Raw genomic sequence first — 19,492 nt, forward strand, 5'->3', positions numbered from 1 at the left:
GTAGAGAACACTTTTCACCCAAAGAAAAAGTGGCATGTGAGTGTGTGAGGATTTCTACATCATTGAACAGGATACAATTACAGGAAAATGAAATGTGCTTTAAGGAGTGGTGGATAGCAGAAAGTCATCGGCCTGCTCTTTCCCCCTTCTTTTCCACCTTTGCCTTTTTGTGGTAGCAGGTTCGACATGGTCTTAAGTCAAAGTTTTTCATAATAAAAATTCCACTTGTGAAATCAACCTATGAGTAGCCTCAGCAATTTTGAAAATCAAAATAGAAGAGATTAGGAAATATCACAGTGCACTGCCTATAATAATGGTAAGTTTTTTCTGTGAAAATTTTGTTTCAATGGTGTATATTCAACATGGAAAATGCCTTTCTTACTGTGGGTCAAGATTAAAAAAGTTTGGAAGTCACCGGTCTAAGTGGAGGGGGATTTTCATTCCAGAAGTATTTATTGAGCACCTATTGCCTGCCTGGCATGATTCTAGCACTTTGGGGCACAACAGGGAACAAATCAAAGAAAAACCTCTGCCCTCACGGAGATTCCATTTTAGCAGGAGGAGCAACAATCAACAACAAACATAATAAATGTAAATTATAAAGAATGTTCTAAGGCAGTAAGTGCTATGGAGAAAATAGAGTGAGGTAAGGGAGGCCTGGAGTGCCACGGAGAGGAGATACATTTTATTTTATTTTATTCTTTTGGTGGCACTCACAAGAGTCTTTATTTTCCTTTCATTAAATGTGTTGTGATTTTCATCTTTTCATTTACATCTCTACAGAACAAAATCCGTTTGTGTCCCTATTAGGCAAGAATCCTTCCCATCGCTGTCAGTTTTCTACAAGTTAAAAACTACCCTTACAGAATTTAAAATGCCCTAATCCACGGTAAGCAGCAAATTGAACAAAGGTGCACTGCCTTCTGCACCCCCAGAGAATGAGGATAGGAGAATGGGATTAACCAGGCAGGCCTGCCTGAGGCTTCAGCCCAGATGGACACCAATAATCCTGCCTCATTTCCAAGTCTAGGAAAATTTTCTGTACAGTCTCCCTTTGTGATCATAAATAATCTCCAAAGATTATATTTTATCACACAGAAAAACCTGGTTTCCTTGAGCTTTAGCCAGATTCATTTACAAATGTTTGACAAGGGGTGTTAATTAACACTCTATAAGCCTCTTGGCTCTACAGTGTACAGCATATTAAATTCAAAGAAACAGCTTCTGTCTGAGGATTTCATAAGGAATCTCAGATTGTCTTTTCAAAAGAAGGCAATCTGAGGGTGTGTGTTCATCTTTTTTTAAAAAAATTGCTTTTATACTAGAGAGTTTGTGTTTGTCTGTTTTTATCTTTTTAAAAAAATGCTCTTATGGTTCTTCTATTCAGAAGCTAAAAAAACAAGCCCAATAAATTCATTATCACACAGTTTCATCCACAGCACCTGTAAATTTGGTGACTTCCTGTCTCCTGGAGGCCCCCAGAAGTAGTCTTCTCCGCTGCTCATAAAGTGGGTTGCAGGAAGTAGAGAAGACTAGTTCCGGGGGCCTCCAGGAGACAGGAAGTCACCAAATGGGGGTGGTTAGGAGTGTGCCTCCTTTGACAAGGAGCTTGTGACCATAGACTTAAGGAAAGTGAAGGGTTGGTTCTGTGGCTATGAGGGTAGGGCAGGTTGGGAAGAACTTTCCAGGCAGGGAGAAGAGTAAGAAAAAATAATGCCCCAAGGCACAAATGCAAGACCTTCAGTGTGGCTGGATGCCGTGGGGCAGCGGGGCAGGAGTCAGAGTTGAGACAAAATGTGTTGAAACACCTGTGAGAGTATTTCCAGAACAGGGAACTGCAGCGTTAACTGCTGCTTGCTCCCCTATGACGAAAGGGAAATTTTTAAAACGGCAAGGCTTAAACGTGAAAGGAAAAGATAAAAAGCTTTTTAATCAAATTGTAAATGACGTGGTTTTTCACTCTCCCATCTCCCGTATTTCTCACTGAGTAGCAGTAAACACAGGAAACAGCCACGCATAAGTTATACTGTAACTCCTCTTAAGGGATCCTCTGATTTCTTTCATTTTTCAGAAATGAGAATTGTGAAGGAAGAAAAAAGAGAGATCTGAATCGAAATGCACTTTTTCAGGACTGCTATTTGAGTTATCATGTAATGATTATTTCATTAAGCAAATATTTACTCAATAGACAAATTATTATGCTGGGCATCATGAGGGGTCAAACATAGGTATACAGAATAATTACAGTATAAGTCTGAAAGTGAAAACGCCAGAAGATGGATTTTTTTTTTAAATGCAATGGCGATTCAGAGGAAGAAAGATTCTTTCTTGCTGAGGGAAATCAAGGAAGTCTTCCTGTAGGAGGTAGTTTCTAAACCTTATACTGAAAGATGTAGATCCTGGAGAGACGGAAAAAGGCATTCCAGGCAGATCACTGTGAGCTGGAAAGCCAGTGATGCTGTGGCAAAATGTATTTTCTACAGAAAATAGATGGATATCTCCCATGCCCCATGATATTTTACGATGTAACCTGGCTATTCCTCCTATTAGCGGATCTATGGACACTCTACCTTGAATCTGTGGGCATGTGACTGCTCTGATAGAAATGAAGCTACATGATATCAAGAATAAGTAAAAAGAAGAAGAAGAAGAAAAAGAAGTCCATACCACTTCCTCCTAGTTCTCTTGGGATGCTTGCCGGGAGGGAGGCTAGCTTCCATGTACAGAGGCTACTAATCTGAGACCACTTGTGTAAGCGAGGCCAATAGAGATGCTCTGGTCCACAGCCAGCCTCAGCCGCCGATCACAAGTGTGAGCCGTCTTGCATGCCCCACCCCGTTCAAGCTTCAGATGACTGCAGACCAGAGGAAAACTGCGTGGGTGAGCCCTTCCCTAATCCTGACCCATAAGTTTGTAAACCAAATAAAATGGTTATTTAAAGCCATTAAGTCTGGGGGTATTACATAGAAATACTAATGGGAACAGATGTATCTGGGTTAGTGTTTTTGTAATGACGTAATGATGACCCTCTCAGATGTTAATTAAGGTTAAAGACGTTAGTGGGAAGTCATGACTAACATTCTTGTCCATTTCAGATGCTGATGTGGACGAGGATGGTCTAGGCATTTGCTAGCACACCCCTAGAGGTAACCTGTGCAATGCGGGAGGCAGCCTGGAGTCATGGAATGTACACTGGGAATAGGGGTTCAGAAAACCGAGTTTTGACCCCAGCTCTGATCCTTGGTACCCACAGGAAAGTCAGCTAAACTCTCTGGGTCTCTCAATGAATTTACCTGCCCCAAAATACAAAAAAAAAAGGACTCTAGAAATTATCAAGCATTATCCAGTGGTATGGGTTTTTTAAATTACTTTAAATTAGTGAATGCATTTATATAGTTTAAATTCAAATAGTACCAAAGGCTTATCATGAAAACAGTAAGCATCTCCCCCAATCCCGTCTCTAACCCCCACTCCTGCTCCCTGCTGGCAACCTTTTAGCTCTTTCTTCACGTAATAACCATCATATTTCTAAATACTATGCTATTGTGAAATTCAATAATTCATTAGGATAATGAGAGTTAGCTCTTTTACATGCCACATTTTCTTCCCTTATTTTCCCAAATGTCTGTTCTTATTTAAATCATTGTTAGTATTTACATGAAGGTTCCTATATAAATGTTCATTTTAGAGCCAAATAGGGCACTATAACATTTCTCTTTTCTGAACAGCTTTTAATTTTCCCTTGAATAAATAATGACCTCATTATTAAGCTTGCGGAATATTCTATATGTGATTTTTTCAATGTGTTAGTGATTCTCTATCATGTTTTCTACGATAGTATCTATTTGTTGAGTCTACTTTTTCACCCAGAGCTCTTCCTTCCCTGCTAGAACCTTCCAGCCTCCAAGTCCAGTTTGGACTAGATGCTGTCAAGAGCTGCTCTCATCCTCGGAGTTTCCTTTATTTCTTATGGATTGAAACCATACTTTTTCTATATCCTATTTCTTCCTGTGTGTTTACTACAATTTTGCTGGTGCACATCTTAGGAAACATGACATTGAAGGTGAGCTTTCAGTACCCTTACATGTCTGTACATTCATTGAGCTAGGAACTCAGTCGGCTCTTTAAAGCTAAAAGCTCATGTTCTTCAGTTCTGGGGCATTTTATTATATTATTTCTTTACAAATTTCCTGACCTCTATTTCCTTATTCTCTCTTTCCAGAACTTCTATTGGTCTGATGTTGGATCTTTATGAATATCCTTTAAATCTTTTTCCCTTTCAAAAATATTTTCTATTTCTTTATCATCTTGTACTACTTTTACGGCGTTGCTTTGACCTTACTTTTCAAACATTTTACTAAATATTTTAACTATTGTGTTATTGATGTTCAAGAATTTTTTATATGTTCTGATTGCTCCTGTTTCAGTTTGTGTATGTGTTTAATTTCCTGCATAATTTATTTTCCCTGGTTTGCTTTTCTGTTTATTTTATTCTGTTTCATGTTGCTAGCTTTCCTCAAATGTCTTTCACCAGCATTGTTACCCCTTGCCCTTCTATTGTACCTGCTCCCTTTTAAGCCTGGGTTCCTGATTATTGCAGGAGACAAGACTCCTGATGTCGGGAGTCTGCATGCCATTCCAAATTCATCATCTCCAAGTGTGGTCTAGCAAAATAAGTTGCACTTATGATCATGGAACAGCCATCAGTTACTTTGAGAGATTATAGAAAATAAGGTGCTTGAAAAATGAAAATTTTCTCAACTTTAAAAGGGAAGATAATATGAATTTCAGAAACAATAGACTCGAGCAAAATTAGGTAACAGTTAACAAAAACGCATCAGTACTGTGGAAGGGAAGATAACTAGGAGACAACATGGATGCCTAGAATAAATTTACCAAACTTAGCTCACATAATTTTTATTGTATTATGTGGTGCTATTATTTGAATGCTTGCCCCTCCAAAAGTCATGTTGAAATTTAATTGCCATTGTAACAGTATTAAGCGAGACCTTTAAGAGGTCTCACTTTAGGCCAATTAGGCAATGAGGTCTCTGTCCTCATCAATGAATTAATGCTGTTACCACAGAAGCATTAATTGAGGAAGCCCTCAATTTCCAATAGCCTCTCAGCAGAAACTTCCCCAGGGAAGTCACATTAGCCTCCAATATTTTGGGGGGACACACTTCTGGAATCTCCCCCATTCTGTGCTGGCTGATCTTAGTCTGCTGCACATCTGACATCATGGGTCTACAGTTCATCATCCTTTTCCTGGGTTAGACCTGCTCTTTCTGCATCTCAGGAATGGGTTCCTTATAAAAGGATGAGTTCAGCCTCCTTTTGTCTCTCTCTTGCGCTCTCACCTTCCACCATGGGAGAAAGCAGCAAGAAGTCTCTCACCAGATGCCAGAGCTTTGCCCTTGGACTTCCCAGCCAACAGAACTGGAGGAAATAAATTCCTTTAAAAAAAAAAAATAGGGCTGGGCGCGGTGGCTCACGCCTGTAATCCCAGCACTTTGGGAGGCCGAGGTGGGTGGATCACAAGGTCAGGAGATCGAGACCATCCTGACTAACACAGTGAAACCCCATCTCTACTAAAAATACAAAAAATTAGCCAGGCATGGTGGTGGGTGCCTGTAGTCCCAGCTACTCGGGAGTCTGAGGCAGGAGAATGGTGTGAACCTGGGAGGCGGAGCTTGGAGTGAGCCAAGATTGTGCCACTGCACTCCAGCCTGGGCGACACAGCAAGACTCTGTCTTAAAAATAAATAAATAAATAAATAAATAAATAAATAAATAAATAAATAATCTAGTCTCAGCTACTCTTATAGCTGTACAAAATGAACTAAGACATATAGCGTATCTGAGAACACAGTAGTCATCTCTGTATGTAATAATTTTGACAGTTGCTAAACATTTTTGTGACATTCTTAGGGTCAAAAAGAAGAGTGCAAATAAGATAGTACTGTTGCCACTTGAAAAAATATATTTTAAGAGTATTCATTGGTTCAACAAAAACTTACTGCTTGCTTATTAAGTATCAAATACTGGTCAATGTTTGAAACATTGATTCATGGGACAGATTGACTTGAGAGAAGGTGACTAACAATATCCCACAAGGTTTATTCATAACCTTATTTCTTTTTAACTTGTTATCATCAAAGGGATGAAAACTCACAAAGGCATTAATCTAAAACTTTGAAAATTCTCCAAAACTTGAATCCAAAAGAGCTCTACAGAGTGTAATGCTATAAATATGTGCTATAACTAGCAAAATTAATATTTAAAGTGATGGAAAAAATATTTATGTCTTTTTTAAATTAAAAATACAAGTAATATATGTTCATGGTTTAAAATGTCAAAACAACTTACAAGAAAAATCACAGTTCCCTGTCCTACACTGCCCTACAATTCCCCCAGTTCTCCTTTCTAGAGGCAACCACTTTTGACTCTTAAGACTTTTTCTTTTGGAATTTACATCTCCACACATTCACACTTCAGAAAGTATCCACTGACTTCCTATTATACTAGATGAGGGTTTGGCTCTCTTATACAGCCAATTTAGTTATACAATAGTTTTGGGTTTAACCGACATTTGGTATTGACATTATTCTGCCAACATGAATATCATTCACAGTTGGACCTTGTAATGTAGTAAGACTATTTTTGTTTTCTTTGAAGTTCATAATTGCATTGCTTTTTCATTTGCTCTGTTTTCTTTGGAACTGTGACTAATTCTTCCCTCAATTTCCAATAGCCTCTCAGCAGAAACTTCCCCAGGGAAGTCACATTGGCCTCCAATATTTTGGGGGGACACACTTCCGGAATCTCCCCCATTCTGTGCTGGCTGATCTTAGTCTGCTGCATATCTGATATCATGGGTCTACAGTTCATCATCCTTTTCCTGGGTTAGACCTGCTCTTTCATAGATCCCATGTCTTCCTCATGTTATGTGGTGGTTACCCTCCAATAACTTCCTGAGAAAGGGTTTATGGAAGATTTATTTTTTGGGACTTTGACTCTCATGAATGATTGACAGTTTAGATAAGTATCAAATTCTAGGCTGGAAATAATTTTCATTCCCTTCCCTGAAGGGCACTCCTCACTAGTCTTTGTGATGGCCAAGAAATGCACTACTCAGTGTTCCCGCTATAAGGAGCACAGTTGACTGAGGCTATCAGTTGCTACCCCTTTGAATCTACCATTGCAGTTGATCCTAAAATCATGTTTCTCATTGGCTACTCCCAGATGACTAAACATGGCAGGGGAACTAATGCAGGCCCATTTCAGCAAGATGTGGACTCCGCCAATGGGCAACATTGGCTCAAGGAGTCCCCATCAGCCTATGCCTGGGTTGTTCTGAGACCCACAGTGCCAAGTGAAACTCTTCCCAGCCCATCCTTCTTCCTGCCCACTCTCCTTCACAGTTGTTGGACACACATCATGATCCAAAGGTTCAATGCCTCCCCTCCTCCTTCCCCTTTATCCTTCACAATTCTTTCCCCAATAAATTTCTTGTACATCTAATCCTATCTTGACATTTACTTCTTTCAGGACTCAAACTAACACAAGAGGGGTTGGGGAACCAGCTCATTCACTTTCTGGAAAGCAAAGAGAATGCCATTCTGAGTGTTGTGTAGGGGCAGATAGTCCCCTTGCACAAATGGTGCCTCAATTGCTAAATATTTCAATAGCAGCAACCTGGGGAAATATCCTGGTGGAGAATGCCATTGTAGGTGCAATAATTTAGGCATTCCCTGCCTACGAGGAGATGGAATTGAATGCTTTCTGGTATACTGTATTGAGACTCTACAGAGAGATAATGAGAAACTGAGGGCCAATAACAAACAGTTAAAGGCTCAATATAAGAGCCACAGCCTTCTCTCCTGCAGTGGAAGAGTAGAGAAACTTAGCAGCAGGCCTAGGACCTGATAGACTTGCAGAGATTTAGGGATGTTTAAATGCTCAGCCAAGGCAGATCAGTTATGCCAAGGTCAAGGCCTCGGTTGGGGAAAACTTGGAATATTTGGAGCTTGCAGAGATGACCCATTCTTCCCTAGTAAGAGATAGCACTTCTTTATGCTGAAGAGACCTCTCCCCTAAAAAGCAACAGGTGCACCCCTCAGGAGCTGACCGGGCACTAACTAGGATTAAATCCTAGCATAACCCACCTGGAGACAGCTGGGCCTGATAGAGAAGAAAAGATATTATATCCCAACATTGCTTCAAGATTGACCATGCACTGCAAATCCTGAGGAGCAGCACTGGGGTCCTTGACAAAAGAACTGGAACTTAACACAGGACAAGAAATAATTCATTATCTAGGGAACACTTTCTCCAGAAGTATGTTTTCGCGATCCAGCAAGGACCCCAGGAGACGCGGTAAAGTTGCTGCTAGGGTGGCTCTGAGAAGCCTGTAAAAAGGGATGCCCAATGCTGAGCAGGCGGAAATGCCTGACATTGTTGCCCTAACAGCTGATAAAAGAATCAAGAAGCGGAGAGAAGCTGGCATGCAAGAACCAGTATATTATGTGAGGTCAAACAACCCACCAGAGGACAGTGTTTCCCAGAAGTCCCAAGTAGGGAGACAGAGCATTCACTGCACCATCAGGAATATGCTCATGGGGGTGCCAATCTCACCGAGACATTCGGTGGGGGGCACCGCTCTCCAGGCCAGGGCTGCTGGTAGCAGAGGTGTCATAGAGTTGGGCTTGTTGCCGCCCACGGGGACGGTCAGATGTTGAAGTTACAGAGGCCAGATAGTGAGTGGTGCTTAACTGCCAGAAGTCAGGGAGTTGTAAAGATGGTTCACAGAGCATGGCTACATAAAAAGTGATGACCCCTTGTACAGTTCCCCAACTTAGCCAATTTTCCAAGCTATAATTCACTGACTGAAGAGGTGCCTAGGTCCCTAGGAGCCAGGACCCTGCAATAACACAGAGGTATGACCCCCCCGCCCCCTGCCAACCGTTCTTCCCATTCAATATGAAAATGCATGTCCTCCAGCTACAGGAAATTTTCTGGAATTACTTCATTATTTCCTTTCCTTTTATGTCAGTTACCTATTGCTGTGAAATAGACCACCCCCAATTTAGAGAACTAAACTAATAAGAATTTATTTTTTTCCTCTTGCTTCTGTGAGTTAATGGGGTTTGGCTGGGCAAATCCAGTCTTGAGTATGTAGCCAGGGAAGGGACACTGCAAGGCAAAAGGCACTGGCAGGGAGAATGAAGGACAGAGGCTAGAGAGAGCCCAGTCCCACCCATGAACTATACAGTAATCTTTACATACTTATTCATACAGAAGAGACATACCATGGGCTGCCTTTTAATAATCATACATCGACATTTTAATAACCAATTAGTGTTCCACTGTATAAGCGTACCAATATTCCTCTAACTGATTACCTTAACACATTTAGTTGACATCCAGGTTTAAAGAATAAACCACCATCTGCGGTAAACTTCCTCTTATCTTTGCACATTGAAGATGAAATTTAATAAGATTGAAAGTTTGAAAATAAACTACAAAAGAGATGACAGGGATGTTTGGCTTCACAGCAATTCACAAGGTGGGGGGAAAAACCTGAGAGGTTTTAGCTGACTGCAAACTAATTTGAGTCCGCGGTAAGGTGACAGCCAAAATTGTTAATGCAATCTTGGACGGCATGAACAAAATTCAGTGTCTAACAAGAAATGTAATCACTGAAGTCTACTCTGAACACCTGGGGCACTGCTTGGTTCTGCACAGCAAATGTTAAGAGAGGCCTTGGAAATTCCCAGGCTTTCTCCTTCAGCTCCTCATCCTTTCCCACCTGACGCTTCAGCCATTCAAAAGACCTCATGCTGTGGTGGGCATGGCCACACTGTCTCACCTGCACTGACTTTGCAACATCTAGGAAACATCCTAGAAGGGCACAATGCCCTTCTCACTTTGTGTGCCCAGCAAGCCACACCCAGCAGCAGGGCCCACTACCTATTTTTGTAAATAAAGTTTTATTGAAACACAGCTGTGCCTATTCATTAACACATTGCCCATGGCTGCATTCATGCTGCAACCACAGAACTGTGTACTAGTTGCAACAGACACTGTAGGATCTGCAAAGTCTAAAACTTAGCCCTCTACAGAAAAAGATTGCCAGCCTCCGATCTTACAAGGATTGCCTTCCCTGACTGCTCCCGTACTACCTCCCCAAAACGCTAACCTATCTCTCCTTTCTTGAAGTAGGTACCTAAGCAGGTACTTATTTTTCTTAAGGCATTTATACATTTTACTGTAATTATTTGACAGTTACCTCTCCCCTACTAATCTGTGACATGAGGGCAGGAATCTTACCTTATCCCTCTTTTCGTGGCAACCTAAGTGAGACCTACCACCCTAAACCCCAGCCACTCTCCTAGAGCAAGGGGCAGCCCTGCAGAATCAGAGAGAAGCCTTTGTCCTCTGACAGTGCAGAGACCTGGAAATGGCAGCTCTGGCCAGGAAGGAGTAAAAAGTCCCCCTAGGTTAGGAGCCCCCTCACAGCCCATGCCAGGTAGATGGGAGGAACCTGAATCTCTCGTGCAGCCCAAGCAGTGTACTTGTGGTGAGCAATGTCCACGCTGAGTTGTGTTTGACTGCACACAATTTCTGGGAGGTAGCTGAGCCAGGAGTAAGAGGCCCCTACCACTGTCCCCGCACCTGTGCAGGGCTGGCATAAAGGCCTGATGGGAACAAGGGGACACAGGTCACTATGGAAGAACTTGGGACACTGAAGAGAGGAAAAGGCAGAGGAAAGAGGACCACATGATGAGAAATCCAAAGAGAAGAGAGGACAGGCGGGGAGGAGCAGCATCCCCAAGAGGCTCTGCCAGGGCAACGGGCTTGCCTCCCATGCCCCCATCCTCCCCTGCAGCTTTGCAGCCGTCCTCTGGACCCTCACGAAAAGAGCCCTACAAATATGCCTCCTTCGGGAGCCAGGGCTCTGGACTCTCTACAGGGTCTGGTGCAGGCAGAACTCCAACCACTCATCCTCAGTCCTCTGCACCCATCAGCAGGACAATGGTGATGAATGATGAGACAGAGGCAGGTCCCACAGACAACGCTAAACCCTCCCCGCTGGGGAGATAGGTCGACTTTCCCCTCTCCTCTCCTCCACCTTATCCTCAAACGTCAGAAGACAGAGGCACCTGTTCAAAGGTTACATTCATATTCTCAGAATTCAACATTGCAACTGCCTGCCACAGGGTAAGCTCTCAAGAAATGTCCAGACTAAATGTCCAGTCACCTCCATGTCTTCTTGGAGCAGACATTAGCATGAAGGAGAAAATTCTAGGAAGAACGAAACATACCGGTCTTTTCAAATATGTGAAAGATGTCAAAAAGTGACTTACTTTATTCTTTGAGATTTTGGAAGGCAAAGAGACAGTCACGGAGGAGTCCTGTGCAGCAGCAGGTTCAATATGAGAGAGAAAATCAAGGGGGTAACTTGAGCGGAACTGAGTTCCTCCTGCTTCAAAGGGTCAAGCAAAAGCTAGCTGACCCCAGGAGAGCCACTGTAAGGAGTTCGTCCTGGGGAGAAGTGTAACCTGGGATTTTCCAAATTCCTTCTAACATTCTAATTATCAAATAAAAGTGCACTCATAGATATGGAAATAACATTTGCTTAACCATTATATTTAAAATCAATGTACATCACTGCTTTCAGTTTGAGTATTTTATCAAGCTATAATGGTACCGGTTCATGGATGACGTGACATCTGTACTTCAAACAAAAAATATTAATAAAAAATCTATTGAAACTGGGGCCACAAAAGTTCAATCAATATTTATCTTTGGTTTAGTCAATATATAAAGTTATATCAGTCATAAACTTTAGTATGTATCTTTTAACCACCAAGCTGGATCCAGAAAAGTACTTGATAATATGTTTTATGTAAAATAGGTTATTTCAAAAATGATTTGATAGTTTTTGGTCGAATGCTATTGAAATAATTTCAAAGAAGAGGCAAATTAAGTAGTTAAGTGAGGCTACCATGCCTAATGCATTTGTTTGATTCCTTCTAAACAGCTCAAGAGGACCATTTCTCAAGTATTTTGCTATTATTACTATGATTATTAATAAATTTATAGCTCACTTTTGTAGACCTTTTTGTATTTTTTCAAAACACATTGACATATATAAGGTGCTTTTAATTCTCACAATATGCCTGGGAGTTAGGCAATGTGGTAGAGCCTGCTGGTTATCCTAAATGATCTGTTCCCATCTGATTTCAACATAATAGAATCATTCACTGAGCACACAGCTCCTCAGGGGACAATTATTTGCAGACTCCTTTTGACCACGTGACTGAGTTCTGCCCAAGGGACAGTGATAGGTGCAGCTTCCAGGTCAGGCACTTGAGAGGCCACCTTTTCCCTCTTCCTCTCTTTTCCTGTCCACTGGATGAAATTGGGATATTATGTGCTCTGGAAATCAACAAAGGTCACATACGTATCTGCCTAGGAAAATCTTCACTGTTCTTCCTCACTCTTTAAAACTCCTTCCCAGATACTGTGTGAGAGCAGACTGCAAAAGCAATATTCCATCTACAAGAAAGAAAATGGACACGTTGAAACCAGAAACATGTATTTTATCCCTCCACTTATGCCTTCATTAAAAATTGTATTTCTTTCCTCTGTGCCAAGCACTGAGATAAGCACTACAAATCTTAAAATAAATGTGATAGCTAGTCTGTGCTCTTAAGAGAGCCACAGCTGAGTAAATGATCCATTCTACCTGTGGTTATTGCAAAATGAAAATATTTCAGTCAAGTCTCTGAAGGGTAAGTAAGAGTTTACCCCAAGACAAAGAGGGGAAAAAGGCATCCTTCAGGTTATCTTCGTACTCAGAATACATCAAAATAGAGCACATAAAAGTCACATTCTGCTTATCTGTTTAAATACAGATTTCAAGTATAACTTTGCATTTCTGGAGAAAATGTGAATCTCGGACAATTCAATAAGCTGCGTGTTTTTACTCACCTATTATTACTTGTCCTCCCGGTAAGCATGTATTCTATTCTCCTCCTACACCTAAAATTTCCTTTATGCCTTAAAAAGATAACATTTATTGAAAGAAAGACAACTTTTGCACTAATTAATTATAATAAAATTCTACTTTAGAGCGATGATATTTTTGAGAATATAATTCAGAAGGCTTCTACGTGCAAAAGCCGTGATTGCTACATATTCAGCTGGCACAGTTAAGTGTTCATTCATTTTGCACCTGAGAAGTGCACATTGACATTATTTGAATGCATAGTTTACATTTTCCTTCTTTTCTTCAACTCAAAATAATTGGCATTGTTAAAACACTGCTATGATTTTGAAATGATTTGATTAATTCTTTTCCTATTTTAAAATTTTTTCTTGGACTTGACTGTAACCTTCAAAAAACAATATGTTCAAAAAGGAGTGATTCAAGCTGTTTGGGGGATATTTTTACTATTTCTGACTAAACGCACTATTGAATTCAGTAGTATTCTAAAATTTATATTAACTTTCAATCCAGTTGATTATTCTAGTTATGTACCAAATACATTTTTTTGAGATGGAGTTTCACTCTTGTTGCTCAGGATGGAGTGCAATGGTGCCATCTCAGCTCACTGCAACCTCTGCCTCCCATGTTCAAACGATTCTCCTGCCTCAGCCTCCCAAGTAGCTGGGATTACAGTCACCTGCCACCATGCCTGGTGAATTTTTTGCATTTTTAGCAGAGACGGGGTTTCACCATGTTGGCCAGGCTGGTCTCAAACTCCTGATGTCAGGTGATCCACCCACCTCAGCCTCCCAAAGTGCTGGGATTACAGGTGTGAGCCACTGCGCCCGGCCCCAAATACATTTTAATGAAAGGAAAACTTGTAAAGTATTTCTCAAAAGTGCATAGTATACGTAATTTGAGCATATATACAGTAGACAAATTGCTTATACTAATTACTTGGGGAATCAAAATTCAATCAGCTAACAAAGCCCCTTCCAATATATACTCCTAAAGCTGGCCAGGAGACTTTACCACCTGCCCTTATTCTGAAAACTTCTTCATAATGCTGCATGGTGACTACAGATAGCTTTTAACTGGACATTTTCACAATGGAATCACACATTTGATGATGAACCTTAAATTTTCACTGCAGATATCAGAGTCTGCCACGTTATGTTTACCTATTTTTCCTTATCGGATTAGGATTTGGTAGTCTCTGTTACATTGGAAAGTGGCTAGAAAGACTGACAAGGAGAGAAAATTCTAGTAGCATGAGTTTATAAAGGTGAAATTAGGCTATTCAGTAAACCAGAAGCCACCTGCTGAGCACCAAGGGAGGGCAAGATGCCACTTTCAGAGATATAGATGAAGTGAACAGGATTACACCAGCTAGCGAAGGGGTAAAAGGGAGACAAATGGTTAAATAAAGGGAAGAGCGTGGGAGGAGGCATCTGAGCAAAGCGAAGTCCTGTGCGGGATGCCATAGAAGGAAGAGATGGCATTCAGGCATGGGGCCCAAGGGAGCGTGTGAGCTGGCTCCAGAAGAACAGGTGGGATTTGAAAAAGCAAGGACTCTGTCTTGTCCACACATAATGTCACCCTGTAGAGCATGCATCATGGCACACTGCAGGCGGCAAGGCAGAAGCAAGAACCCCAGCAGTGAGGCTCTTCCCATTACCCAGGCAAGGTTGGATGGTGTCTTGCACCTCCACCATAGTCACAGATAAGGGGAGAAGTGGTTGGATTCTGGACACATCCTGAAGGTAGGTAGAGCTGCAGGATTTGTTGATGGATTAGAAACAAGACATGAAAAAGGGGAGTAGTTAAGATTCGGGGTCCAACAACTGGAAGAGTAAAGTCATAATAGAGAAGGGGAAGCAGGGGTTTGGTTCGGGATGTGTTCAATGTGACACGCCCATTAAAGATCCTCGTGGAGAAGGCAGTTGTCTATGCAAGTCTGATGCTCGGGGAAACCTGGGTGAAGACTCAAAAGCTCCAGTCATCGGGATGCAGCGGTATTCAACGCAATGGCCTGGAGTGAATCTAGACAGAGCCCTGAGCCCTCCACTATTTACAGGCAAGGTGAGGAGGAACAAGCAAAGGAGACTAAGAGGGAATCGCCAGGGAGCTGAAAGGAGAAGCAAGGGAGAGCTAGGGCCTGAAATCCAAGTTGAGGAAGGATTGAAGAGACACGAAGTGATGGCTTCAACAAACACTGCAGACAGATGGGCTGAGAACTGCACACTGACGCTAATGCTCAACAATGCTCAGATCAGTATCTCCTAGCCCTGCTTCCTTACGTGAAAGAAGTCTTTTTCACAGGTTCCTTGCACAAATGTTTGCAAGAATCTCAGGTAGTGAGGGGAGCCGAAGGTGGGGAATGGGAGCACGTGTATTTCCAACTTGATTCTAATCCTCTTAGAACCCATATACAGAACAAAGAAAGACTCAGAGGCACTGCTGGGGCTGAACTCCCCAACTACAGTCGCCAGTGCTGATTTCAGGGGACATTAAGAACTTTCTTTCAAGAGCTGTGAAGGCTGAGCAGTTGGTCTTCAAGTCCGAGAGAAAAGGTGTGTCCTCCTGGATTACACTCAAATGAGCAAAGCAGCCTGAGCTCCAAGCTCTCTGTAGGAGACCTCTCTCTCTCTCTCTCTCCCCTCCTCTGCTCTCCTCCCCTCTCCCCTCTCCTCTCTCCCCTCTCCTCTCTCCCCTCTCCTCTCTCTCTCTCACACACACACACACATACCATTTTTGCCAAGGTTCACTCTGTATGAGGAACCCACAAAGAACATCAAGACCTCCATTCTGAGCAGGGCCTCCATTATTTGTCCTGCTGTTTGTTTGTTCTGCCTCCTGTCCTCCAGACCATCGATGATTCTTGACTCTCTAGGAGGGGTCAAGCTTCCCATCATCCCAGGGAATCTCCTTAACCCATTTGTGAATTAGTGGAAACACAAAGGGAGTGAGGGAAGGGTGCTAGCCAGTCTTTACCCTTCACCAGCATCAGATCCCGGAACACAACTGGCCCCTACGTCTGTACAGCAGCAATATCTAAGCCCCAGCTAAAATGCCCTGTTATCAAAATCTGCAAAATGTTTTATATTTTTCAGGTAAGCTCAAACGTTTCTATCCTCCCTTCCCCCAACCCCCATATACACACCAAGAAAGGTCATTGAAAACAGAATGAAAGTATCTCATACAACAAAATTAATTCAAGATACTTTCTTTGACAATGGGAACTCGCTTCTAAATAAGATACAAGAATGACTAAGCACCAAACCGAAAGGAATTTGAAAGCAAAATTAATACTTTACACCAACTAACAGTTTCTTTGCAACATCAGCAAAATTGAACATTCACCTGTTACTAATTTCCCTAAATACAAAGTCCACTGCATTTCTAGGAAGGATGGTTAGTGTTTGGCAAATTTTTTGTGTAAGCGTTGAAAAATATAACTGAGAAGTTAATCAGAGGGCCATGAGTGGGCACGAAGATCTAACATGTTGATTATTTAAAACACCAGAGCACCAGAGAGCACGCAAGTCTTTATCTTACAATAAAATGATCCTATAAGCCACTATAATAACAGTTGACTACTTTGTATACGCGAGTTTATCCTAGGGACTCTAAAAATAGAACTTGTAGGATTTAAATCTAAAGTAAAGATTTTACGGGCATGATCTATCAGATCCTCCAGCTGATCCATTTATTTGCTTCCAGTATGAACTGATAACTTGCTTATGTTTTCTTCAAAAAGTGAGACCATTCTTCCCATAGTTTTTCTATCATCAGCCACACACTGGTGGTCTTTAGGGTTTTTCAGTTCCATAAAAGGATTGAAAAAGTGTAAGAATCACTGCTCTAAAACATCCTTATGAAAAGACACACATAAGTATGAAATCACAAAAATCACAATGTGTTTCCAAACAAACCCAACATTCTTTTATGGCCAGTGGCAGCAAACAGGTTTTGTGGAACTGACATAAAATCTAATTTAGCCATTATTACAACATTACCAGCAGCTCAGAGCACTAAGTCACCTCAATAACCCTGTACTGCTCTGCCCATATTATCTATGGCTTTAATTAAAAGTGTTTAGAAATGGTTTTCAAACTGACTTTGTTCAGAATATGTGGCTGAATTCTAAATTTAAAAATAGGTCTCCCAGTAGGCCCACAAGTCATCAAAATTGGGTACCAAAAGTTGTACATTTAAACACTTTTATTAAAATGTTTATACATGTACATAAAATATTTTATTGTGATACAAAACTCTGTACAAAGTGTACTAACAACTGACATGATTATAAATGAATCCCCAAAACAATGGTGCCTAAATTTGAACACCAAGGAGAAAAAAGGAGGAAGAAATACTTGAGACAATCTTACCAAGGCATATCAGTATTTCCTGCTGTCAAAATTAATAAAATATTTTGCACAGGGGTGTTACAATTAATTTTATCAGGCTAACAATGTCATAAGTGAGGAACCCTTTCAACTGTAGAGAGCACTGTGGAAATACAGATGTGGTAGAACAATCCATATCACCCTGCAGTTGTTTCTGTGTTTCTATGACTAGCTTTGTTTGAGATTGTATAAAGTGGTCTTCACACCCCTGGTGAGTAAGATTGGTGGATGCAGTTCCCTGCCCTACCGCAGAAGGGACCTCCAAACACAGTTTAAATCTGACTCTCGGGGAGTTGTGTTTTGACACTCACAACAGTGTGAACTTGTGCCACAAGCAAGACAGATCTTATTGGATTAACACTGAACTAGTGACATCTCCAGAGAGTAATGCTATCCGTGCTGCGGCTTAAGAACAAACGTGTTTCTTTCATCCACCCTGCTCATTCTCTCCCTGTAGTTACTCCTAGCAAATCCTCCCCGCCCTCACCTCTAGGAATTCCTCTACACCCAGAGAAAGGAGTTTCTTTCCTCACTGCGGAAACCCATCCCCGCTTCCTTTCCACAGATGGACTCCAAGGGGCACTCACTCGTGTGTCCACTAAGGGATTTCTCTCCTAATTCCACGCCTTCCAAGGGAAGTCAGAACTGCTCAGTTTCCCCCTGGTGACCACATACACGTGTCCAAGTGAAGCCTCGTCTGGAGGAGACTCAGTTCCCACACTTCCCCTGGCCCCTGCGGAGGCCCTCTGTCTCCCCTGCGTGGCCCTCCGCCTGGCCCCTCGCACTCACCAGGAGGAGGTTGTGCGCCACCAGGTACCCGAGCCGCGGGCTGCCCCGGATGCCGGGGGCCAGGCGCCCGGTGGCGTAGCCGTGCCAGGCCACCACGTAGGGGTTGTCGATGGTGATCCAGTACTTGACCTGACCGCCGAAGTGGCGGAAGCAGAGCTCCGCGTAATCCCTGAAGTGGTCGGCCAGGGCGCGGTTGGCCCAGCCGCCGTAGGCGTCCTGCAGGCGCTGGGGCAGGTCCCAGTGGTACAGGGTGACCACCGGCTGCACGCCCAGCTCCCGCAGCCGCTCCAGCAGGCGCCGGTAGTAGCGCAGCCCCTCGCGGTTGGGGACGCCCGCGCTGCCATTGGGGAGCACCCGCGCCCACGAGATGGAGAAGCGGTAGTGGGTGACCCCGAGCTCGCGCAGCGCCTCCGTGTCGCGGAAGACGTTGTTGTAGCTGTCGCCGGCCACGTCCCCGGTGGCGCCCGACGGCAGACTGGCGTTCCGGGAGTCTCCCGGGGGTGCCAGGGGGTGGTGGGTGAAGGTGTCCCAGATGGACGCACCCTTGCCGTGCTGCTGCCAGCCACCCTCGGTCTGGTAGGCGGCGCTGCCCGCGGCCCAGAGGAAGCCGTCGGGGAAGGTGCCCTGGAAGAGGCCCGCGGCCTCGGGGGCGGGAGGCCGCGCGAAACGGGCCCAGGTCTGCGCGCCGTCGCCCGGCTCCGCGCGCAGGCGGCGGCCGCCCAGGGCCAGCAGCACCAGCAGCAGCGACAGCGACGGCGGCGGCGGCCGCGGGCGGCGCGGCGGGGCGCTGGCGGGCATGCTGCGCGGGAGCCAGGCGCCGGGACCCGCGCCGCGCCCCTTTATGCCCGCGCCCCGCCGCGCCCGCCCGCCCCCCGCCGGCGCGCCCACCCCCGCTCCCCGGCGGGCTCCGCTGGCAATAATTACCTGCGAGCGGGGCCTGCCTCCGCCCTGGCACTGGGGGTGGGGGCGGGGGCGCGGAGGGCGAGGGGTCCCCGGGAGGGGCGCGGCAGCGGGCAAGGTGCGGCAGGCGTCGCTCGCGGACGTCGGAGAAAGGCACCTGTTTCTCCCAGCTCCCGGGAGCCGCGCAGGACGCTTCGTGGACGCTCAGGTTCATTCACTTTGCCTGCCGCGCGTCCTCTGAGAGCAGCCCTGGAGCGGCTTCGTCTGGGAGAAAAGGCGCCGACCAACTTTCCCCGACTTGGGCGCGGGATGCTGCCGGGCCCTGGCGGAGGGCGCGGTTGGGGAAGCACCTGCTCTCACTTTTCTCCCACTCGGAGGCCCAGAGAAGCTCCGGCTGG

General features: G+C 43.9%; 1 protein-coding gene across 1 annotated transcript in view; it reads right to left on the minus strand.

Annotated features, from left to right (window-relative positions):
* The window catches only part of KL (klotho), a 47,977-nt gene extending 28,985 nt beyond the window's left edge, over window positions 1–18,992 (minus strand). The window contains exon 1 of the mRNA XM_032149150.2: window positions 18,195–18,992. Within this exon, the coding sequence (XP_032005041.1) occupies window positions 18,195–18,992 (798 nt within the window). The remainder of the gene's footprint in view (window positions 1–18,194) is intronic.
* Window positions 18,993–19,492: the final 500 nt, after the last annotated feature.

The sequence above is a fragment of the Hylobates moloch genome, unplaced genomic scaffold, assembly GCF_009828535.3.
Source record: "Hylobates moloch isolate HMO894 unplaced genomic scaffold, HMol_V3 SCAFFOLD_4, whole genome shotgun sequence".
NCBI lineage: Eukaryota > Metazoa > Chordata > Mammalia > Primates > Hylobatidae > Hylobates > Hylobates moloch.